A 24,390-nucleotide genomic window follows, 5' to 3' on the forward strand; every position below is an offset into this window, starting at 1 on the left:
CTAACATTTTTAAACCTTGAAAACATTACAGGTAAAATTCAAGTATTTTCAGATTTCAAAGAGTTTTACAAATCCCGATTATTAAATGAATGCCCATATAAGCTGCAAACGTGAAATATAGATTGGAGTCACATACAGTATGATTGGAGTATGATACTACTTATTTAGTCTCCCGATTTCCCAGTATAGATCCAGTATCCCGCCACCAGATTCATTTTTCTCTCACCCCAAGTCTTTGGAAAAAAAGGCGGGAGCGCGCCCAATCTGGCAACGCTCGCTGCGCTGGGGGAAACCCCGTGCATCAAGTGAACGCACCCAGTATACACGTGGAAAAACATGTCCAAAGCAGTACTATACAGAAATAAATCCGGACGCAGTGCATGCATGCATGTCACGCACAGTATATGTTATACAAATAAATAATCACCAAAGGTAAACTAACCTTCTAGTCTGTGAAGAACAACTCTGGCATGCATGATTTTCCCAAGAGTCGAGTGATACGAAGGCTCCAATGTGACGCCACAAAGTCCCCCCTGGAAGTTTTCCGCAGTCTGTGTTGTTCTCGCCATTTCCCTTGTTAGCCACCCACGAGGCTAGGTCTTCAAACTTCAACGAGTTCCGAGAATACTCGAAAATGGACGTACTGATGTCCGAGTAAGTCACGCTGGAAACGTCGCCGAGATTTCGTCGTAACTAAGTGAATGGATAAAGACGAAAAACCGTTCCACGTTGGCCAGTCTTTCTTATACATGCATTGCATGATGGGTAAGGCAACGCCGAGCCCCTTCGCGTCTTAGATCCCGCCCCAATTTTAACCCCGTGTCCGCCTAATCAACTTTATTTCGCTGGAGGGGGTCTACAGTGAGACGTTTTTGTCATGGAATCGGGGGACGAATGATCTTAAGAGACATGTACTGCCTTTCTTAGCACCAGTTCTTATTAAAAAGCATAATTAAAAAATCGTAGAGTCATGCTGGGCCAATGAATATGCTGATTTTGTTTCACATAAGCATCTTGACCATTAAAACGAAATCAGGATGAAATGCGATGAAATATTTTGGTTTTGACTTTGTTTAAAATGTTAAGTTTAAAATAGTGGGACTAATACTACAAGAATGGTAATCCCATGCCGATTCATGCTTTTGTCCACATTCTCTTGATGGACACTCGTTAAATTGTGTCTGCCATTTTGCTGACTAGTGTATCTGTGTTTTTTTTTATCAGGCTTTTTGTTTCCTTTTTCAAATGACTTTTTCACCTATTTTATCGGACGCTTTTCAATTGCATTTACCTGCAGCTCCGACGTAGCCTCCGGAGCACGGTGAGTTTGATACGACGAGGTTGCTGAATCTCTGAGATTTATCCATATTGAATTATTTAAAAGTACGGTCAGTTGCTTGAATGTTATTTTTTGACAACAAATCAGGGCAGAGCGCAAACGCAGTCCCCCACTATCAGAAATTATCCAGTCGAGATTCCCATATTTGGGGAATTCAGAGGTCAGCACAACCAAGAGTGTAATGGCTGGGCCTCACCCTGGGTTAACCACCTTCTTGATCATGGTATCTCCCCTGCCAGGTAAGTATGAGTTGTCCCCGGCTGCAGCACCCTCTTCTTTCACGTGCTCGCCATCTTCAGTCACGTGCCCGTTTACTACACCGTAATAAAACACCCGCGCATGCACGCGCACAAAAAAAGTGAACAAAGGCACAAATGAAAATACAAGTCGAACAAAATAGCACTTCTCTACAAATAACATTTTTATAATCTCTAACAAAATGATGCTTCGAAGAATTAAATACCAAATAGTAAGTATTTTTTTTAAAAATCCAAAGTTAAAAAAGGGAAACGAACATCTGAAGCTTTCTACATAAAAACCGCCCCCTCACAGTAATATAAGTTAAAACATTCATGAATTAAGCAGTGGGTTTGTCAGCAATGAGTGTTAGTTGATTAATCAATTGACATAATACATTTTACTTTATCACTACTTCAATTAACAAAGTCAAATGTTTGAGGATGTAAACAGTATGTATAAATCCAAGCATTGAAATTGTGAAATACCATTGCGCCATATCAATAGCAATTCCATATTTAATTTTGACAGAGAGGGACAGCTATGGTAGCACAGAATATCAAATATTTGATTGAACAAGGTGAGATGCTTAAGGACCTAAATAGTCTATAAAAATTCAAGGGGGAATATTGCCTGAATTAACTTTAAGTTTCAGATAAGTAGAAAGTTCATATTTACCATCGACAGAGAGGGGAAGCTCTGTTAGTGCTTTTTTCTTGCCAAATAAATTGAATTGAATTGAATTGAATAGTGCAGAGCATCCAAAATTTGATTAAAACTCTTATTGTTCCTCTCCACGAAAGTCTTTAGTGAAAGGCAAAAGATTAATGAGATTAGAAGAGAAACAGTATGTGGAAAAGCTTCAAATTGATTGTTGAATATGCTACAGAAAATTGCGTTGGTTTCGCTGAATGTAGTCAATGTGGCCCTTTGCTTTCATATTGCACCAAAAAGAGTGGCACCTCGATGCTGAGCAGGCATTTAAACTAGCTGTACTGGCAAAAATGATAATCGTCAAACCTATATATTATTATATAAGATGTGAATGTTTATACAGTCATGTTTTACTTGGATATTGTTACAAAAGAAAGGCTTTAATTTGTTAATTTAAATCTCCCCTCATCCGCATGATTAATATATTAAATTTCAGGTTTGCTTCTGTGATTTCAATCATTAAGTTAGGAATTCCAAGAGTAAGTAGTAAATGTATTTTGATAAAGAGCGAGTGGTGCACCTTTCTTGGAGATACTGCAATAACAGATTGATGCATAGAGTGGAAGGAGCAAGCTCCTATTCCATCCCCTAATTCTAAAATACAATTTAGTACAGTGGTACCTCGTCATACGACCGTTCGTCATACGGAATGCTCGTCTTACGGGGGAAATTTCGATCGAATAATTCGCCCGTGATGCGGTCAAAGTTTCGTGATGCGACCAAGCCAGGTTGCCATGGCATTTTTTTGGCATATCTTTCGTGTATAACAATATTTACGAGCACCGGATGAGCTATTCAGACCAGGAAACGCACAACGCGCATGCGCGGTGAAAAGAGGGCTTTCTGGGTAATGAAGTATACTCGTGCTCGTAAAAGTATCCCCGGTAGCAACTCTATCATAGGCGCCGTTCGATGGGACGCGAACACAGATGCTACAAGCTAAAAGGAGCCGCTAGCCAGCGCCCTGAAGCTCTCATGAGCAGCGGGGCGATCGCTGATAAAAGACTCTGCTCGTTGGCTGCTCATAAGAACATCGGGGGCACTGGCTCGCAACAGCATCCCCGGTAGCAACTCTATCATAGTCGCCGTTCGAGGGGATGCAAACACAGATGCTACAAGCTAAAAGGAGCCGCTATCCAGCGCCCCTGTAGCTCTCATGAGCAGCGGGGCGATCGCTGATAAGACTGCTTGCTGCTCGTTGGCAAGTGGTCGTGCGTTCTCCGATTGTGAGGACATTTGTGTGCATCATTTTCGGAATATTTTGAAGGGAATAGTACGACAGCAAACAGCCCATCGATAGCGAACGTGAGGGTGGAGTGTTTGTTCTGTTTACGAGTGCGTTGTGTGGAGGAAAAAAAAAAACGAAGCCCCTCTCCCCTCGGCGAAATCCGGCCAATTTTAGTTAGATTAAACACTTTATTTCTATTAAACCACTCGTTATTCATTACTTTGTCAATATATGGCGAATTATAAGAAATAAAACTTTTTTTTTCAATCCAATATCCTGTTTCTGGTGTTTTTTTCAGAGAGTTGGAACGAATTAATTTGTTTCCCATTCATTTCAATGGGAAACTTTACCTCGAGTTACGAGTAACTTGTCATACGAGCTCAGTCCCGGAACGGATTAAGCTCGTATCTCGAGGTACCACTGTATATGGTCAATAGTAAGATACATTTACGTATACATCAAACTACAACGATACACGTTTAGTGTGATAAGAGGGAAACTCATCTCATCTCATTTTCTGAACCGCTTTATTCTCATTAGGGTTGCGGGGGGTGCTGGAGCCAATCCCAGCTGTCTCCGGGGCCAGAGGCGGGGGACACCCTGAATCGGGGGCCAGCCAATCGCAGGGCACAAGGAGACGGACAACCATGCACACTCAAACCCACGCTGGATTTTAAGTTAAAAAATTTAACCCACGACCCCAGAGCTTTGAGGCCGCGACGCTAATCACTCGCCCCACTGGGCCGCATACCTGAAAATGTCTGCATTTACTTTAACATTCCTACACTTTTAAAATACAAAAATTCTCTGTTCTTTAATAACATTGTTACGCCGTTGATATGTAAAAAGGAGTCTCGTAAAAAAAATCATTATGATTAAAGCGAAGCTAGAGGTAGCGTCAGTGACACAGTGGTGTGCAAACGTGACACTCCTATTAGTGTGTTCGGGACTCAGCTCTCTCACCAGTGGTTTCACATTTTATCTTACAGGTTAGTGAAGAGCCATAAGCACTCCAACAAAAGAACCATAAATAGCCCATGTATTATTGGCAGTGGTGGGTTTTGAACCCATGCCTCCTGAGAGACTGAAACTTATATCCAGCGGCGTGGACCGCGTGTCCACACTACCTTGAATGAGGCTGAATGAGGGATTGTGTAGTTCTAAATTGTGAAATAACCTTATAAACCCTTATATTTAAATATTAAAATGTGTTATTTGTTACTTGCAATAAGATCAAACACAATGTAACATTTAAAGCAAATGTCCTTAAAATTGTCTAACTTTTTCTCAAAATGTAGCTTTTCGATTTAGTGTCACGGCTAGCTAGACAAGAACTGGACTTCGAGCTGCTCTCTTCACGCTGTGGCATTAAGAGACCAAATTTAACATTATCGCCCCCTCTGTCTAAAATCTGAATTGAGAACTTGGTATTTTGAGGTATTGAGACAGTAGAGGGCGATAATGCTACAGTACGTTGGCTGCCGACAACCGTAAAACCCCCAGCGGAAGAAAAAGAAGAAGAAGAAGGGATTCGGGCGTTCATTTCTGCATGGCTAGGGTTTTAACTTTTTGTTTGTGTGCCTCTTGTTTCTCCTCAATTTAATTTAACTTAAATGAAACGAAACCTCGACAACATGCTCAACATTAAATAGTTTGTGGACTCGAACGTCAGTCCGTTTGTCTTCAATCCGTTTTGGGAGTCGTACTTTAGCCTAGCCTAGCTGGCAGCTAACAAAGGAACACGTCGTCTGCATCAGTACGTCGTCAAGCGAACACAAAAAAGTGTGAAAAATGTCTGGGAGAACGACGCCGGTTGCGGCAAAGTTTCAGAAGGAACTTTATGGCGTGAAAGAGGATCTCTCATGTCATCAACATTTTATTGTTTGCAAAATGATGCAAGCTAAAGTTGTTCTTCACAAACTCGAAGGTACGTTCACTTTTGATGATCATAAGTGCATGATAGACTGATATATACTTTACGTTACACAATTAATATTTCATAATGAAATATTTAACGGGGTGGCATTGTTGTTTCTGATCGTGACTTTATTGAATGAATCGAAGCATGACAGCGCATAGCATTATGGCTAGAACTGAGAACGTGCTACAATGATGAACCATTAGATGTCGCTAACTGATCACTATACAGTGGTACCTCGACATACGATCATAATCCGTTCCGAGACTGAGATCGTATGACGAGGTTCTCGTAACTCGAGCGGACGTTTCCCATTGAAATGAATGGAACAAATTATAATTCGTTCCAGCCCTCTGAAAAAAACACCAAAACACGATATTGGTTTGGAAAAAATGTTTTATTTCTTCTAATTCCCCATCTATTAACAAAGTAACACATAACTAGTGGTTTAAAAAAATGAAATGTGTTTAATCTTACTAAAATTGGGCGGATTTCGCCAAGGGGAGAGGGGCACAAAAGGGGCGGGGGGCTTCGTTTTTTTTTTCCACGCAACGCACTCGTAAACGGAACAAACACTCCACCCTCACGTTCGCTGTCGATGGGCTGTTTGCTGTTGTACTATTCCCTTCAAAATATTCCGAAAATGATGCACACAAATGTCCTCACAATCGGATAACGCCAACCACTTGCCAACGAGCAGCAGTCTTTTATCAGCGATCGCTCCGCTGCTCATGGGAGCTTCGGGGGCGCTGGCTAGCAGCTCCCTTTTAGCTTGTAGCATCTGTGTTCGCATCCCCTCGAACGGCGCCTATGATAGAGTTGCTACCGGGATGCTATTGCGGGGAGTTGCGAGCCAGCGAACGAGAAGTAATATAATACTCCTCGTATTAGATAAAAATAACAGGAAATGCAGCAGCTGAGCTTACCCACGTATTGATTGTGGGTAAAGTTTTATTCTGAGTGCCATTGCCTGTCGGCGTTGTGTGCACGAGTATACTTCATTACCCAGAAAGCCCTCTCTTACCCCCGCATGCGCGTTGTGCGTTTCCTGGTCTGAATAACTTATTCGGTGCTCGTAAATATTGTTATACACGAAAGATATGCAAAAAAGACAGTGCCATGGCCACCTGGCTTGGTCGCATCACAAAATTTCGATCGCATGACGGGCGAATTATTCGATCGAAATTTCCGTCGTAAGACGAGAATATTGTATGACGAGCGGTCGTGTGACGAGGTACCACTGTACAGTACTATAATCTGTAACAGCCAGTGGCGATGACGTCATATACAAGCGGCGAAGATTTTGCCTTCAGACGGGAAAAAAAAGAATAGAAATACGAAACATATTGTGGAAATGTGTGAATTATAAACCTTTTCTCCAATGGAAAAATGATAACCAACTGATCTTTTTTAGTCATCTCGTTTTAAAAACTCATACAATCAATACAACCAAGATAATAACGAAATCATTTAATTTATAAATGCCATTCGGGTATAAATTGTTAAAATATTTAGAGACACAAGTTAAAGTTTTTGCCAGGTTTAACAGTATTACAATTTAAATATACAAAAAGCAAATTGATGATACGAGAATTGGGATTAATGAATATGCCACTTAGTTATACTTACTATTATCCTATTAATATTAAAACATGTTTTCATATTTATAAGAAAAATACTTGAAGCCAAACAATATATATTAACAGGGGTTTGATACTCGTGGACTGCAACATACATCATAGATCAATTTACAAATAGAAAGTTTGAATAAACCTTAGGAATGATAATAACACACTTTTTTTATTTCCGTTAAAAAAAGAACACAACATATCGTCAAAAAGCAGCGATTCCAAAAAAAGTCTCACATTATTGATCCCCCCCCCAATTTTCAAATATAGATTGAATAATATACATACATGAAACATCTTATTTTGAACGGAAGGCTGGCATTACGGGAAACTGTCTTTCCCATCATGCACCCCTGACAAGAAATGCAAGGGCAAAAAAAATAAAGATGGCCGAATAGGGAGCGCTTAGTCTGCTAATATTTGACTTTTTGCCCGTCTAATTTGTCTTTTAATTTCAGTCACTTAACTAAACTGAAGTATTGACGATGTTTCTAGCATTATTCACTATACGGATTCAACATCAGTCATCCATCTTAAAACTGTGCAACTTTATTTAGCTTAGCTTCGCTAGCTAGCTGCTATAAAAAAAACAAGCGTCTCCATCAACACGTCGTAAAAAAGCTGAATTCAATTGTGCGAAATGGCTGCCATAAAACAACAGCAAAGTTCCAGGGGGAACTTTTTGACGTAAAAGAGGACCTTACACGTCACCGCCACCCCATTGAATGCAAATTAATGCAAGCAAAAGTTATTCTTCACAGACTAGAAGGTGGGCTCACTTTTGATGAGCATTTGTTTACAGTACACAGCGTGATTTATAATTTCCGTGTCCAAATGTTATTCTATTGATGTTGCAATGTATGTGAGACTATTTGGGTGTGTACATTTTATTATCTCCCAATTCCATTTTTAAAAGCCTGCAGTTGGGAATACTACCCGTGGATTACAATATTTTGCATGTGTGAAGACGTTGACTGCGTCTATTGGTCCAAAAATTCATGAAACAAAATAAACCCCCATCCACCCAGACGAACCCCAATTTACAAATTTCTCAAATACACACTTCAATTTTAAAAAAGAAACGTCTGTCTTCTTTCAAATTGTATCATAATAATAATAATAATCGGACATAGGCTTTGTCATCATCATTGACTCGACAAAAGCCTAATTGTCATCATACCCAGCTGCCTATGACGAAATTGGTAGTGCTTCTCCACAAGGTGCGCTTTCCCGGCAAAAGGCCCAAATAAGTGATAATTTCAGACTCGTTGGCATTCTGCCGTGATGGATATATTGCATCATCCCTCGAGCGCAACCAAATCCCGCCAACTGCAGAAAAAGTTTGCCTCGCAGATGCCAACAAAGAAAAAAAAACGGATCACTTACCTCCCACTGTCTCCTCACTTACCTTCAGTCAGTCAGTAGGAGGCAGATCACCGCCCAACGTCCTTCATGTTACCTCACCCCGAAGTTATTACACAGAAGGGATTGTGTGTTGTGCTACTGTAAGTTCAGAGTCCTGATGGCTGTTGGAAAAAAACTGTCCTTAAGCCTATTTGTCCATATTTGTGAGACCTGTAGCGTCTGCCAGAGGTCAGCAGCTGGAACAGGTTGTGACCAGGATGGTATGGGTTCCCGGCTCAGCTGAGGTAACGAGGGCTGGCAATGTCTTCCAGTGAGGGCAGAGAGCAACCGACGAGCCTCTGGGCAGTGTTAATCACTCTGCATGGCCTTTTTGTCTGTTGCCGTGCTTCCAGCGTACTACACTGTAATCCAGTATGCCAGGATGCTCTACACAGTGGCTCTATAGAAGATCACCAGAAGCTTAGTTTCCAAGTTGTTCATCCTGAGTACCCTGAGGAAATGGAGTCGTTTCTGGGCCTTCTTCACTACTGCCGTGGTGTATGTAGACCAGGAGAGCTTATCCGTCACCTGGACCCCCAGGAAGTTAAAGGACTGGACCCTGTCTACACATACTCCATTTCTGAGGAGTGGGGCCAGATCTGTGCTGTGTTTGCGAAAGTCCAGGATTATTTCTTTAGTTTTCGTGGTGTTCAGTGTGAGATTGTTCACAGAGCACCACAAAGACAGTTTGTTGACCTCATTTCTGTAGGCTGACTCATCCTCTCCTGAGATGAGTCTGACCACAGTGGTGTCTTCGGCAAATTTGATGATGGAGTTAGAGTGGTGGGTTGGTGTACAGTCCTATGTGTACAGGGAGTACAGAAGAGGACTCAGTACACAGCCTTGAGGGGAGCCAGTGCTCAGTGTAATGGAGGAAGAGAGGTGGGGACCAAGTCTAAAAGTTTGTGGTAGTCTGGTTAAGAAGTTATTTATCCAGCACCAGATGGGAGAGGATAGTCCAAGGTGGGAGAGTTTGTCAGCCAGAGTGTCCGGTATTATAGTGTTGAATAAATAAAATAAAATAAAATCAGACTTAGGCTTGTCATCATCATTGACTAGACAAAAGCCTAATTGTCATCATACCCAGCTGCGTATGACGAAATTGAAAGTGCTTCCCCACAAAGTGCGCTTTTCCCAGGCAAGAGCCCAACCAAGTGATAGTTTCAGACTTGCTGGCACTCTGCCGAAGGCTGAGCTATAATCAATGAAAAGCTTCCTCACGTAGTTCCCATGGTGCTCCAGGTGGCTCAGTTCTGTGTGTAGAGCAATGGCGTTAGCATCCTCAGTGGACCTGTTAGCTCTATAATCAAACTGGTGAGGGTCAACTGAGGGAGGGATTGTATTCCTGATATGGCGGGCTATCAACTTTTCAAAGCACTTCATGATCACAGGCGTGAGAGCAACAGGCCTATAATCATTCATCCTGTCAATGGTTGGCTTTTTGGGGACAGGGATAATGGTGGCAGATTTCAGGCAGGATGGAATGATGGATTGTTGCAGGGAACAATTGAAGATTTTTGTGAAGACTCCAGCCAGCTGGTCAGCACAGGCTTTGAGCACCTTTCCAGGTACTCCGTCAGGACCAGCAGCCTTCCTGGTGTTCACAGACCGCATTTCCAGTCTCACTTCCTGTTCCTGGAACTTCAGTGTATTGCTGCAGGGTAGTGGCGGGGGTGTTGAGACTGCGTCTGACTGGGTCTATCCCTGATATGGCGGGCGACCAACTTTTCAAAGCACTTCATGATCACAGGTGTAAGTGCAACAGGCCTATAATCATTCAGGCCGTCAATGGTTGTTTTTTTTAGGGACAGGGATAATGGTGGCTGATTTCAGGCAGGATGGGATGATGGATTGTTGCAGGGAACAATTGAAGATCTTTGGGAAAACACCAGTCAGCTGGTCAGCACAGGCTTTGAGCACCTTCCCAGGTACTCCGTCAGGACCAGCAGCCTTCCTGGTGTTCACAGTCTGCAGTACCTGTCTCACTTCATGTTCCTGAAGCTCCAATGTACTGCTGCAGGTTGGTGGTGGATAAGTTGAGACTGGGTCTGATTTGTCAGTCTCAAAGCGGGCAAAGAAACGGTTCAATTCCTCTGCTAGTGAGGCATCTGCGTTAACAGCCACATTATTGTCATTGTAATTGGTAATACAGACGCTCCCCTACTTACGAACGAGTTAGGTTCCGAGCGATTGTTCCTAAGTTGAATTTGTTTGTAAGTTGATTCAGTGCTATATTTTGTATTATAATTTATGTTTAAGGCCTATATAAGTATATTGAAGGTTTATATAAGTGCATTTGTATGTTTAAGACTTGTATAAGTAACACGCATTGGTTTGTACTGAAAAAAACATTTAATAAAATGGAGAGAATATGTACAGTACTGTATAGAGAGAGAGAGATTTATGTATTAGAAACTGGCCGAAAGAAGCGATCTAACGACGATTGCACAGTTTTCTTCTTTTTTTCATCATAAATGATGCGGTAGCACTGTATGGCATCATTCAATTGATTTGCAAACTTTGTGCAACGTTCAATATTTGGGTCCTGCTGCTCGATCTTTCTGTTTATAAATGGTACTGACGGTCGAACGATTCAAGTTGTTATATGTGCAACGCTTACCACTCTCACGCGCATCAAGCTTCGTTATTATTGCCACTCGTTTCAAATGAAATGGCTTGCCTCTTCCTTGCAACTCCCTCAATAGAAGCCTTTCACTTTTTACCAACCATATTCAATAATGGATGCACGAGATATTTAATGATACAGATGAAAAAGGTTCTTTGCGCACTGGAGATACGTCACGCACTTCCGCATTGCAACGAAGAAGGTAGATGCTGGGTGAGCTGAGCCCTCACAGCGCCAAGCGTATTAGCGGCGGAAAGAGGCACTACTCGGAAAAAACATACAAAATTGGACTCACGAACATTTTTCGACTTAAACGCAATTTGCAGACATGTTCGTATGTACCGTTGTTCGTAAGTTGAATGTTCGTAAGTAGGGGAGCGTCTGTATGTCGTATTCCCTGCCACATCTATGAGTTATTTCCTGTGAAGTGCTCCTCAATTTTCCTTGTATTTGCTGCCTTGGCCTTTTTAATGCCTCTCTTCAGCTCTGCTCTGGCAGCGCTGTATTGTACCTTGTCCCCTGACCTGAAGGCAGTGTTACGGCATTTGATGAGTGTCTGTGTCTCCTTGGTCATCCAGGGTTTTTGGTTAGGAAAAAAACATATCCGTTTATAAACAGTGACGTTGTCCGTGCAGTTGTTGATGTAGGAAAGTACAGTGTCCGTGTAGTCCTGGAGGTTGTGTTGTTCAAAAAGTTCCCAAAGTGGTGCGGGAAAAACAGTCCTGCAGCTGAGAAAGGACGTCCTCGGGACATGTTTTTATTATCTTTATTTGTGGCCTTGTTAGCCTCCGGAGTGGGGTGAATGAGGGGGTGAGGTACAGGCAGAGATGGTCTGATCTAGCTAGGTGAAGGAGGGGTGTGGCTCTATAAGCATGTTTGATATTAGAATAAACATGGTCTAGAGCAGGGGTGCAGGTTTTCATTCCAACTCAACAAGAGGATAACTTTTGCAAGTGTAATCAGTAAATTAAAGTCAGGTGCTACTTATTTTAGAAGACACCTGATTGGTTAAAATGTCGGCACTGGATCGGTTGGAACAAAAACCAGGACCCAATGCGGCCCTCGGCGGAATCGGTTTGACACGTGGTCTAGAGTTCTATCTCCTCTGGTGTGACACTTCACGTACTGGATAAACTTAGGCAGAACAGCCTTTAAACATGCTTTGTTGAAGTCACCGGCGACAATAAAGACTCCATTGGGGTGGTCAAGCTGCTGTTTGTTTACGGCCGCTAGCAGGATGCTAAGTGCCATGCTAACATTAGCATCCAGTGGGATGTAAACAGCCATTACAATGACAATCGTTAGCTCTCTAGGTAGATAGAATGTTCTGCACCGTACTGCCAAGAGCTCTAAATCCGGGGAGCAGTGAGTGTTAATGATCTTATTATTGCAGCACCATTCATTGTGTATGTACATGTAAAGGAGAACCCCCCCCCATCCCCCTTTGCTTTTCCCTGATAATTCTTTCGAAAGATCATTTCGAAACAGCGCCCGGCTAGCTAGCGATACCGCGGTGTCAGGGATTTCCAGGTGTAGCCACGTTTCCGTGATGAAAATAATGTTGCAGTTCCTGACAAAGCTGTTGGTAGCAAGCTGAAGTTCCAAATCGTCCATTTTGTGGGTGATGGATCTGGCGTTGGTCAAGAAGATACTCGGAAGCGTTGCTCGGTGTGGTTGCTACCTTAGCTTAGCAGCTACGCCTGCCCGGCATCCGCGCTTTTGCTTTCTTTCCCTTCGCCGCCGCCGTCGTACTCTGAGTGGGCTGACTATCCACGGACATCCCGGTGGTCTCAAGATTTCCTCGGGGATATTGTGGTCCGTTGGTAATCTGTTGTGATGTATATATCGCATCTGCTTCCGAAAGTAATTAAATCCTGGAGGCTTTAGAAAAAGTTTGCCTCGCAGATGTTAGTAAATAACGATAAGATTGAGAAAACAAAACACCAAACAGGAGAGCATAGAGCCGCTGCACCTGTGCGCGCCACCATCTTGATATCTTTGTTGGATCCGGGGGAGCCGTTTGGGGCCGAGGATTCTTTTGCAGCCCTTCAATGGCAGCGGAGGACAAAAGTCGCATGTCGTTGTCTAACGGTGATGTAGTGTTGAAACCGAGGTTATGTCCTAAAAGTTACTTCTTCAATGATTTATCATAATGTTCATTGAACTTGTCAACATTCCCACTGTGATTGATTGTTTTGTGACGAAATGAATGTATGGCGCCCTCTTCCGTTTGGTTTTATTTCTGTGAACAAGAGAACAAGAAATTCAGTCATTTTATAATTGGAAAATGGTTGATCATTTATCTTTGTGTCTTTGCAGGTTTCAGAAATGATCTTGGTGCTGATGGGCAGGAGTCTGTTGACCTTGAAGGGGAAGTTGAGCTCCCACAAATCAAAGAGGAGGAGCAAGAGTTCCCTCAACAACAAATGGGAGACGAGCAACTTCCGATCAAAACGGAGGAAGATCATTTCACCTGGTCACTTAGTGAGTTCATGAAGAGGGAAGATGTTCTGGGCGTGGCCAGCGGAGGGGCGGAGCCTGCAAACACCACAACATGGACCCAAATTAAAGAGGAGGAGCCAGAGTTCTCTCAACAGTGCAAAAGAGAAGAGCAACCTCCAATCCAAAACGAGGAATGTGTCAAATGGTCAACTGGTGAGCCTTTCATTAATCCCCCAAATAATAATAAACCTGCTACTGAAAAAAAGATAATGCTTTTTTTAATGCCTCCCCTTTGGCGATAGCATTTTAACATAATTAAAATCTAAAACATAAAAGAGAATGTTTACAATGAAAATGCTCCAAAAAAGATTTGACTAATTTTAAGGAGCTACATCACCAGTGAAGAAACTTTTCTGACCAATAGTGCCATACTTTGAAAAATGCCCCTATAAACAGTTTTCAACTCATGTTGCTGTTGACGAGAGTACTACAGTAGTAAGTACTGCATTGTGACGAAATGAATGTATGGCGCCCTATTCCGTTTGGTTTCATTTCTGTTAACAATAAATTCAGTCATTTTATAATTAGAAAATGGTTAATCAATTATCTTTGTATCTTTGCAGGTTTCAGAAATGATCTTGGTTCTGATGGGCAGGAGTCTGTTGACCTTGAACGGGAAGTTGAGCTCCCCGAAATCAAAGAGGAGGAGTTCCCTCAACAACAAATGGGTGACAAGCAACTTCCAATCAAAAGGGAGGAAGATGATTTCACCTGGTCACTTGGTGAGTTCGTGAAGAGGGAAGATGTTCTGGGCGTGGCCAGCGGAGGGGCGGAGCCTGCAAACACCAAAACATGGCCCCTAATTAAAGAGGAGGAGCCAGAGTTCCCTCAACAGTGCAAAAGAGAAGAGCAACCTCCAATCAAAAATGAGGAATGTGTCAAATGGTCAACTGATGAGCCTTTCAAGAGTGAAGATGATCTGGGCGTGGCCAACATAGGGGCGGAGCTTCTGAGCGGCAGCTCAACAGAAGGATGGCGAGCAGAAAATTTAATTGCTCCTTTATTAGATGGCAACGACTTGCTTTTTGACGATGATGATGTTGAAGATGTTAAGAAAAATCGCAGTGGCGACAAACTCTGCAAATGCTTTCAGTGTGGGAAAACTTTTGGGAAAAAGTCTTCTTTGAAAACACATATGAGGAGCCACACTGGGGAGAAATCCTTATCATGTACAGTTTGTGGTAAAACATTTACACACAAGGGAAAATTAAAAATACACACAAGAACCCACACAGGTGACAAATCATTTTTATGCTCAGTTTGTGGTCAAACATTTACACGGAAGGAACACTTAAATCTTCACACAAGAACCCACACTGGTGAAAAACCATTTTCGTGTTCAGTTTGTGGTAAAACATTTACACGGAAGGACCACTTAAATCTTCACACAAGAACTCACACTGGTGAAAAACCATTTGCGTGCTCAGTTTGTGGTAAAAGATTTACAGAGAACAGAATCTTAAAAATACACATAAGAACCCACACTGGTGAAAAACCATTTTCATGTTCAGTTTGTGGTAAAACATTTACACGGAAGGAACACTTAAATCTTCACACAAGAACCCACACTGGTGAAAAACCATTTGCGTGCTCAGTTTGTGGTAAAAGATTTACAGAGAAGAGAAACTTAAAAAGACACACAAGAACCCACACTGGTGAAAAACCATTTGCATGCTCAGTTTGTGGTAAAAGATTTACAGAGAACGGAAGCTTAAAAATACACACAAGAACCCACACTGGTGAAAAACCATTTTCGTGTTCAGTTTGCGGTAAAGCCTTTTCTCAAAAGCAAGAATTACAAAAACACACAAGAATCCACACAGGTGAAAAACCATTTCCGTGTTCAGTTTGTGGTAAAACATTTAGATGGAAGGGACACTTAAATATTCACACAAGAACCCACACTGGTGAAAAACCATTTTCGTGTTCAGTTTGTGGTAAAACATTTACACAGAGGGCAAACTTAAAAATGCACACAAGAACCCACACTGGTGAAAAATCATTTTCGTGCTCAGTTTGTGGTAAAAGATTTACAGAGAAGGGAAAGTTAAAAATACACACAAGAACTCACACTGGTGAAAAACCATTTGCATGCTCAATTTGTGGTAAAAGATTTACAGCGAATGCAAGCTTAAATCTTCACACAAGAACCCACACTGGTGAAAAACCATTTTCATGTTCAGTTTGTGGTAAAACATTTACACGGAAGGAACACTTAAATCTTCACACAAGAACACACACTGGTGAAAAACCATTTTCGTGTTCAGTTTGTGGTCAAACATTCACATGGAAGCACTGCTTAATTAGTCATGCAAGAACCCACACTGGCGAAAAACCATTTTCGTGCTCAGTTTGTGGTAAAAGATTTACAGAGAAGGGAAAGTTAAAAATACACACAAGAACACACACTGGTGAAAAACCATTTGCATGCTCAATTTGTGGTAAAAGATTTACAGGGAACGGAAGCTTAAATCTTCACACAAGAACACACACTGGTGAAAAACCATTTTCGTGTTCAGTTTGTGGTCAAACATTCACATGGAAGCACTGCTTAATTAGTCATGCAAGAACCCACACTGGCGAAAAACCATTTTCGTGCTCAGTTTGTGGTAAAAAATTTACAGAGAAGGGAAAGTTAAAAATACACACAAGAACACACACTGGTGAAAAACCATTTGCATGCTCAATTTGTGGTAAAAGATTTACAGGGAACGGAAGCTTAAATCTTCACACAAGAACCCACACTGGCGAAAAACCATTTTCGTGCTCAGTTTGTGGTAAAAGTTTTACAGAGAACAGAAGCTTAAAAATACACACAAGAACCCACAGAGGTGAAAAACCATTTTCGTGCTCAGTTTGTGGTAAAAGATTTACAGAGAATGGAGGTTTAAAAGTACACACAAGAACCCACACGGGTGAAAAACCATTTTCGTGTTCAGTTTGCGGTAAAGCCTTTTCTCAAAGGCAAGATTTACAAAAACACACAAGAACCCACACTGGTGAAAAAACATTTTCGTGTTCAGTTTGCGGTAAAGCCTTTTCTCAAAAGCAACACTTAAAAACGCACACAAGAACCCACACTGGTGAAAAACCATTCTGAGAATACATGTTGGCTAAGGATTGAAAGCCTACCATAACTCAATCTTTGTTTTATTCTCCATCTCTTGATGTTTATTGTGCCCAATCTGAATAAATCAAACCATTCTCCATTTTGGAGCATCAACCGGATGTTTCTTCGACGGACAGTTTGTCGAACAGACATTTCGTCGATGGATTCGCTCGCTCTCAAAGTTATAAACATGAGAGAGGGAGAGTTTGTCATTGCATTGACAATTAAACATTTTAGCATGTCACATATACAAACACACACCGTTTACAAGAAATTACAAATAATATACTAATAGTCTCGATGTGTCTGTTCGGCGAGCTGTCTGGCGTCGTCGCGGGCTAAAAGTATACTAAGACTTTTATTTGTTTGATAAAAATGACCAGATAAAGTATTTCAACACCTTGCTGTATTGCAAGTTCTCTCACTTAGAATTTGAGAGAATGAAGGTTCATCTGCACCTCACAGTCAACATGAATCGGACGTCTACCGCCATCAATGGCAGCCGATGGATTAAATGAGTACTGAGTGTAGTGTGGCCAAGCGGTCCAATGTGCTGGATTTAAGCTTCAGTCTCAGGAGGCATGGGTTCAAATCCCACAACTGCGAATAATTCACAGGCTGTTTATGAGATTTAGTCGTAAGGATAGACTTAAAAGACGCAAATGTGTTGTGATAAGCAGTGGCCAATGACGGCTTTGCTTGCTTTTTCAATTTCTGTATGAGGGATCATTGTAATCGCAGTATAATTGTATTTTGCATTCTGAAAATCTTGTTTACACTTTTTAACGTGTAATATCGATCCACACTATTCAAATACAGTAATACCTTAAGATACAAGCTTACAGTGGGATCGAGCTAGTATGTCAATTTACTCGTATCTCAAGTCAATTATTCCCGTAGAAATGAACAAAATACAAATTGCCTTATTTTCACGACTATAAGGTTCACCGCATTATAAGGCGCACCCTCAATGATTGACACATTTTATTTTTTTTCCCATATAAAGCACACTGGATTATAAAGCGCCCTGTCTATTTTGGAGAAAATTTATGACTTTTAAGTGCGCCTTATAGTCGTGAAAATACGGTAATCAGTTTCCATCCTAAAAAAACACAAACATTTGTTCTAATTTACTACCGAATCACAATTGAGAATATCTGGTATGCTCATATTGCAAATTTGTCTTGTATGTTGGAACACTTGTATGTCAAGGTAATACTGTATAAGACAATTGAGTGTCGTTGAAGATTTTATTTACTTCCAAATTCTATCCGAAATAGTAGAGCCTAAATTAGGAAATTACAAAGTGAATAATCAATAATGTGATCTAAATGATGCATTAGTAACATTAGTAGATATATGGTGTGAAAGACAATGAATTTGCTAAAAATAAATAAGTTGTACAATGTCCTTATACTTTTGTCATATTATAAGATGAATCACGTTTTTAAACCGATTTATCGTGTCATCTTTTTGGTAGTTCCAATAAAGCTCTCTTTTTGGCGAAAAATACTTTTTGGGTCTTTTTGTTGACAAAATCAGCCTTCCAAATTCAAAGGTGACAAAAAAGAGAAGTGTTATGTGCTAAGATTTAAAAATTAAGGAAAATGAATACATTAATTTGAACAATTTGACAAATTAATAGTTTTCTTTCTACAGGGGTGAAAATACAGTAACTTCATGTCTGAAATTAGCGGTTAATTGTTTTTATCTTTTTGATGTTGAAGGGGATAATTGGTAGAAAAGTAACTACATTTTTATTTTTGCTTTACTTGGCTTATTTACATTAGAAAAGCGTAACCGGACGATTCGCCGAAAGACGTTTCGCCGAATGGATGTTTGGCCGAACGGAGGTTTCGCCGAAACTGGATCGTGTGTGTACACCAGTGGCGGGCGGTGCATTTTCTGGTAGCGCCTTCAACGTATCAATCCAACCCTCAAAAACTTTTATGGCTATAAAACCTCTACTGCAGCTACAGCTGCGACACATAAAAAAAAATCAATAAATTAATGCACAAAAATGGGGTAAAATCCACTTCCTAGCAGCATTTCATGATTAAATACAAATACTGGAGCTTTTCACACATGAAACCGGGCGAGGGGGTGATTTTTTTTCCCGTTTTTTTTCCACGACAACGCACTTGTAAACGGAACAAACAAATTTAAATTAACTTGGATTAATATATACAGACACTCAAACATACGTTTAATGTAACTTTACACAAAACTGAATTCTAATTTTGTTGTAATCTTTTGTTACCTTCGTTTTCCGGGTTGGCGGTTTGCCACGCCTCCACCCTCACGTTCGCTATCGATGGACTGTTTGCTGTTGTATTGCCTTCAAAATATTCCCAAAATGATGCACACAAATGTCCTCACAATAGGATAACGCAAGACCACTTGCCAACGAGAAATAGTCTTTAAAGAACGATCGCGGGAGCTTCTTTCCTTAGAAAGAATAACAGGAAATACAATAGTTGAGCTTACCCACGTATTGATTGTGGGTAATGAAGTTTTATTCTGAGAAAGGTTGCCATTGCCTATGGGTGTTGTGTGCACGAGTATACTTCATTACCCAGAAAGCCCTCTTTTTGCCCGCGCATGCGCGTTGTGCGTTTCCTTGTCTTAGGAGAAACTCTTCTGAATTAATCGTTCCGTGCTCGTAAATATTGTTATACACGAAATATATGCAAAAAAGACCTGGCTTGGTCGCATCACAAAATTTTGATCGCATGACGGGCGAATTATTCGATCGAAATTTCCGCCGTAAGACGAGAATTTTGTATGACGAGCGGTCGTATGACGAGGTACCACTGTACTGGAGCTTTTGAGACATTACAACCAGACCAGGGGGTGATTTTTCCCGGGAAAAGACAGCGATGGACGTCAATGGTGAAACGCCAAAAATTAAACTGGGGTAAAATCCACTTCCTAGGAGCATTTTGTGATTAAATACAAACACTGGAGCTTTTCAGATATCAGAACTTGTCCCACAATTGAAATATTATTTAGGAATATAGCCATATTTTACTCACCAAAAAACCTTTTTACACAATATCCATCCTCCTTTCTTCCTTCTTTCCTATCGCCATCAAAGCTAATGATGAAAGTCGAGCCTGTCCTGTCATATTTCCGGCATAGTCCGTTTTGAAAATAGCTTTAAATCAACACAACAATATACTAGTTGCTTGTGGAGCTAAGTTAGCGCGCTGAAAGTGCCGCACACACCATTTTCCCGGCTGTAACAGGCTTGCTAGCTTCGGAGTTGACCGCCCTTTCTTAATGATGTCCATTTTTTTCTGGAAAAGTCCGTCTGGAAAATAGCTTTGTGAGCAAACAGAATCCATTTGTTTTTGCTTCTCTCGGCCATTTTGGGTGGAGTTTGCGATCTCAGCTGCCTCGGGTACTGCTTTGGCCCGCCTACTAGCCAATCATAGTTGGTGAAACCAATGAAGTATTCCAGCCAGCAAAATGCTAACGCCTATGAAAAATCATTGTGGGGTTGCCAACTCGAAATCTGATTGGTTAAAAGCAACAGTCTAGTTTAATGCAGCAGAGCCCGCAAGAACTGATTGTGCAGGCTTTGAGGCAGGTCTGATCTGGCAACAAATAATGGCTGAAATGGGATTGGTTAAATGCTTCAATATGAAAACACACATCTGGAAGCAGTGCAACCAGGGGGAAAAGCAATGAAAGGAAGCTAAAATAAATAAAAATAAAATCAGACTTAGGCTTATCATCATCATTGACTAGACAAAAGCCTAATTGTCATCATACCCAGCTGCGTATGACGAAATTGAAAGTGCTTCTCCATAAAGTGCGCTTTTCCCAGGCAAGAGCCCAACCAAGTGATAGTTTCAGACTTGCTGGCACTCTGCCGTGATGGATACATCGCATCACCTCCCGAGCGCAACCAACTCCCTGCGACTGCGAAAAGGTTTGCCTCACCGATGCCAACAAAGAATAAAATGGATCACTTACCTCCCACTGTCTGCTTACTTACCTTCAGTCAGCCAGCAGGAGGCAGATCACCGCCCAACGTCCTTCATGTTTCCTCACCCCGAAGTTGTTACACAGAGGGGATTGTGTGTCGTGCTACTGCAAATTCAGAGTCCTGATGGCTGTGGGAAAGAAGCTGTCCTTAAGCCTCTTTGTCCGTGCTTTGTGAGACCGGTAGTGCCTGCCAGAGGGAAGCAGCTGGAACAGGTTGTGACCAGGGTGGTCCGGGTCCCCAACAATGTTGCCGGCTCTGCTGAGGTAACGAGGGCTGGAACAGGTTGTGACCAGGGTGGTCCGGGTCCCCAACAATGTTCCCGGCTCTGCTGAGGTAACGAGGGCTGGCAATATCTTCCAGTGAGGGCAGAGAGCAGCTGACGATCCTCTGGGCAGTGTTAATCACTCTCTGCATGGCCTTTTTGTCTGCTGCCGTGCTTCCAGCGTACCACACTGTGATGCCGTATGCCAGGATGCTCTCCACAGTGGCTTTATAGAAAGTTACCAGAAGCTTAGTGTCCAAGTTGTTCCTCCTGATTACCCTCAGGAAATGGAGTCGTTTCTGGAACTTCTTCACTACTGCTGTGGTGTTTGTGGACCAGGAGAGCTTGTCTGTGACGTGGACCCCCAGGAATTTAAAGGACTGGACCCTGTCTACACGAACTCCATTTATGAGGAGTGGGGCCAGATCTGTGCTCTGTTTGCGGAAGTCCAGGATTATTTCTTTAGTTTTTGGGTTGTTCAGTGTGAGGTTGTTCATCGAGCACCACGAAGACAGTTTGTTGACCTCGTCTCTATAGGCTGCCTCATTCCCTTCTGAGATGAGTCCGACCACAGTGGTGTCATCAGCAAATTTGATGATGTAGTTAGACTGGTGGGTTGGTGTACAGTCATAAGTGTACAGGGAGTACAGAAGAGGACTCAGTACACAGCCTTGAGGGGAGCCAGTGCTCAGTGTAATGGAGGAAGAAAGGTGGGGACCAAGTTTAACAGTTTGTGGTCGGTTGGTTAGGAAGTTCTTTATCCAACAGCAGATGGAGGAGGATAGTCCAAGGTGGGAGAGTTTGTCAGTCGGAATGTCCGGTTTCATGGTGTTGAAGGCTGAGCTATAGTCAATGAAAAGCATCCTCACGTAATTCCCATGGTGTTCCAGGTGGCTCAATGCTGTATGTAGAGCAATGGTGATAGCATCCTCAGTGGACCTGTTAGCTCTATAAGCAAACTGGTGAGGGTCAACTGAGGGAGAGATTGTATTCCTGATATGGCGGGCTATCAACTTTTCAATGCACTTCATGATCACAGGCGTGAGAGCAACAGGCCTATAATCATTCATCCTGTCAATGGTTGGCTTTTTGGGGACAGGGATAATGGTGGCAGATTTCAGGCAGGATGGAATGATGGATTGTTGCAGGGAACAATTGAATATTTTTGTGAAGACTCCAGCCAGCTGGTCAGCACAGGCTTTGAGCACCTTCCCAGGTACTCCATCAGGGCCAGCAGCCTTCCTGGTATTCACAGACCGCATTTCCAGTCTCACTTCCTGTTCCCGCAACGTCAGTGTATTGCTGCAGGGTGGTGGTGGGGGTGTTGAGACTGGGTCTGATTTGTCAGTCTCAAAGCGGGCAAAGAAACGGTTCAATTTATGCGCTAGTGAGGCATCTGCGTTAACAGACATTATTGTTATTGTAGTTGGTAATATGTCGTATTCCCTGCCACATCTTCTTTGGGTTAGTTTCTGTGAAGTGCTCCTCAATTTTCTTAGTATATTCTGCCTTGGCCTTTTTAATTCCTCTTTTCAGCTCAGCTCTGGCAGCTCTATATTTCATCTTGTCCCCTGATCTGAAAGCGATGTTACGGCATTGTTTATTTATAGTGACGTCGTCCATGCAGTTTTTGATATAGGAAAGTACAGCGTCCGTATAGTCCTGGAGGTTGTTGTGTTCAAAGAGTTCCCAGTTGGTGCGGAAAAAACAGTCCTGCAGCTGAGAAAGGGCGTCCCCGGACCAAGTTTTTATTGTCTTTATTTGTGGCCTTGTTAGCCTCCGGAATGGAGTGTATGCTGGGGTGAGGGCTAGACAGAGGTGATCTGATCCAGCTAGGTGAGGGAGGGAAGTGGCTTTGTAAGCATGTTTGATGTTAGAATAAACATGGTCAAGATTTTTGTCTCCCCTCGTGTGACATTTTACGTATTGGATAAACTTAGGTAGAACAGTCTTTAAACATGCTCTGTTGAAGTCACCAGCAACAATAAAGACTCCATCGGGGTGGTCAAGCTGTTGTTTGTTTACAGCCATTAGCAGGAGGTTTAATGCCGTGTTGACGTTACCATCAGGAGGAATTGAGATCGCCGTTACTATGACGACCGTTAGCTCTCTCGGTAGATAGTAGGGCCTACATCGTACTGCCAGTAGCTCTAAGTCCGGGGAACAGTGAGTGTCAATGATTCTACTGTTACCACAAAATTCATTATGTATGAACAAGCAAAGTCCTCCTCCTATGCTTTTGCTTGTTAGTTCCTTTGAACGATCGTTCCGAAAAAGCGTTCGGCTAGCTAGCGATACCGCAGCGTCAGGGATTTGCAGTGTAGCCACGTTTCCGTGATGAGAATAATGTTACAGTTCTTAACAAAGCTGTTGGTAGCAATTCGAAGTTCCAACTCATCCATTTTGTGGGTGATGGATCTGGCGTTGGTCAAAAAGATACTCGGAAGCGGTGCTCGGTGTGGTTGTTGACTTAGCTTAGCAGCAAGGCCCGCCCGACAACCGCGCTTTTGCTTCCTTTCTGTTGGAGTAATCATTATTATAAATGTGTTTGCAATGCTTATTTAGGAATATAAAGCCTTATAATATACATGCTTACTATATTAATCAATATATATATATATATATATATATATATATATATATATATATATATATATATATATATATATATAGTTGATCGCTTTTATGTTAGAGTTAGAATTAATGTGTTTTCAACGAAGACAAACGCTTACTCCAAGGTCACTCTCCAGGACAGCTGGCTCCAGCTAGAGACTTAACAATTCACTGAGTCCTTGCTCCGAGGACTGATTACTGGAAGATACGCCACAACCCTTTCCCCAGATACAAGTTCCAGGATCTACAAGAACTCTTAAACTACTTTGTTTACCTTATAATGAAAATATTATGCAATTCCTCACGCCATTGTTTGGGTGCCTTGTTCAACTTTTATGCTCACTTCGGCAATTCTCGCCATCTAGGGTGTTATTGTACTGATTACATAAACATGTTTTTCGAGTGTCGCAATTAAATACAATGATTCAGTTACTGCAATTCAGAATGCCTTGTGGACTGAGACGACGTCACAAGGCACCTCCTTGCAAGTTGTAAGCAGTTATGTTGAAAGATGTTTTCCTATTTTAATTAAATATTACTAATAATGATTTAAAAGGTTTGAATCATTATTCCAACATTTTCTCTCCGCCGCCTTCGCCTCCTTCGACGTGCTTTGAGTGGGCTGACTATCCACGGAGATCCCGGAGGTCTCGAGATGCCCTCGGGGATATCGTAGGTTCGTTGGTAGTTCGTTGTGACATCGGATATATCGCATCTCCTCCTGATAGCAATTAAGTCGTGGCGACTGTAGGAAAAGTTTGCCTCGCAGATGTTGGTAAATAACGATAGGATTGAGAAAAGAAAACACCAAACTGG

The 24,390-nt window shown here is 41.9% G+C and overlaps 2 protein-coding genes and 2 non-coding genes across 6 annotated transcripts in view; 1 reads left to right on the top strand and 3 right to left on the bottom strand.

Annotated features, from left to right (window-relative positions):
* LOC144065517 (uncharacterized) overlaps window positions 1-787 on the bottom strand; it is a 145,037-nt gene extending 144,250 nt beyond the window's left edge. The window contains exon 1 of one of the 3 annotated variants that reach the window (XR_013297192.1): window positions 443-589. Coding sequence is in view for 1 of the 3 variants with exons in the window: in XM_077588438.1 (XP_077444564.1) it covers window positions 443-569 (127 nt within the window). In the remaining 2 variants the exon portion in view is untranslated. Of the gene's footprint in view, window positions 1-442 lie in introns of all 3 variants that reach the window. The other 2 variants (XR_013297191.1, XM_077588438.1) reach the window with 2 other exon arrangements.
* Window positions 788-1,423: 636 nt separating this feature from the next.
* LOC144066352 (U1 spliceosomal RNA) lies at window positions 1,424-1,586 on the bottom strand. The gene has a single exon (XR_013297527.1). It is a non-coding gene; the product is annotated as a U1 spliceosomal RNA (small nuclear RNA).
* A 729-nt stretch (window positions 1,587-2,315) lies between these two features.
* Window positions 2,316-2,427, bottom strand: LOC144066469 (U5 spliceosomal RNA). The gene has a single exon (XR_013297634.1). It is a non-coding gene; the product is annotated as a U5 spliceosomal RNA (small nuclear RNA).
* A 2,307-nt stretch (window positions 2,428-4,734) lies between these two features.
* On the top strand, window positions 4,735-18,215 carry LOC144065490 (uncharacterized). The gene is made up of 3 exons (XM_077588372.1): window positions 4,735-5,445; window positions 13,414-13,749; window positions 14,160-18,215. The coding sequence occupies exons 1-3, from the start codon at window positions 5,310-5,312 to the stop codon at window positions 16,694-16,696; spliced, it is 3,009 nt and encodes a 1,002-aa protein (XP_077444498.1). The 5' UTR covers window positions 4,735-5,309; the 3' UTR covers window positions 16,697-18,215.
* The last annotated feature ends 6,175 nt before the right edge of the window (window positions 18,216-24,390 follow it).

The sequence above is a fragment of the Stigmatopora argus genome, chromosome 20 (genome assembly GCF_051989625.1).
Source record: "Stigmatopora argus isolate UIUO_Sarg chromosome 20, RoL_Sarg_1.0, whole genome shotgun sequence".
Lineage (NCBI taxonomy): Eukaryota > Metazoa > Chordata > Actinopteri > Syngnathiformes > Syngnathidae > Stigmatopora > Stigmatopora argus.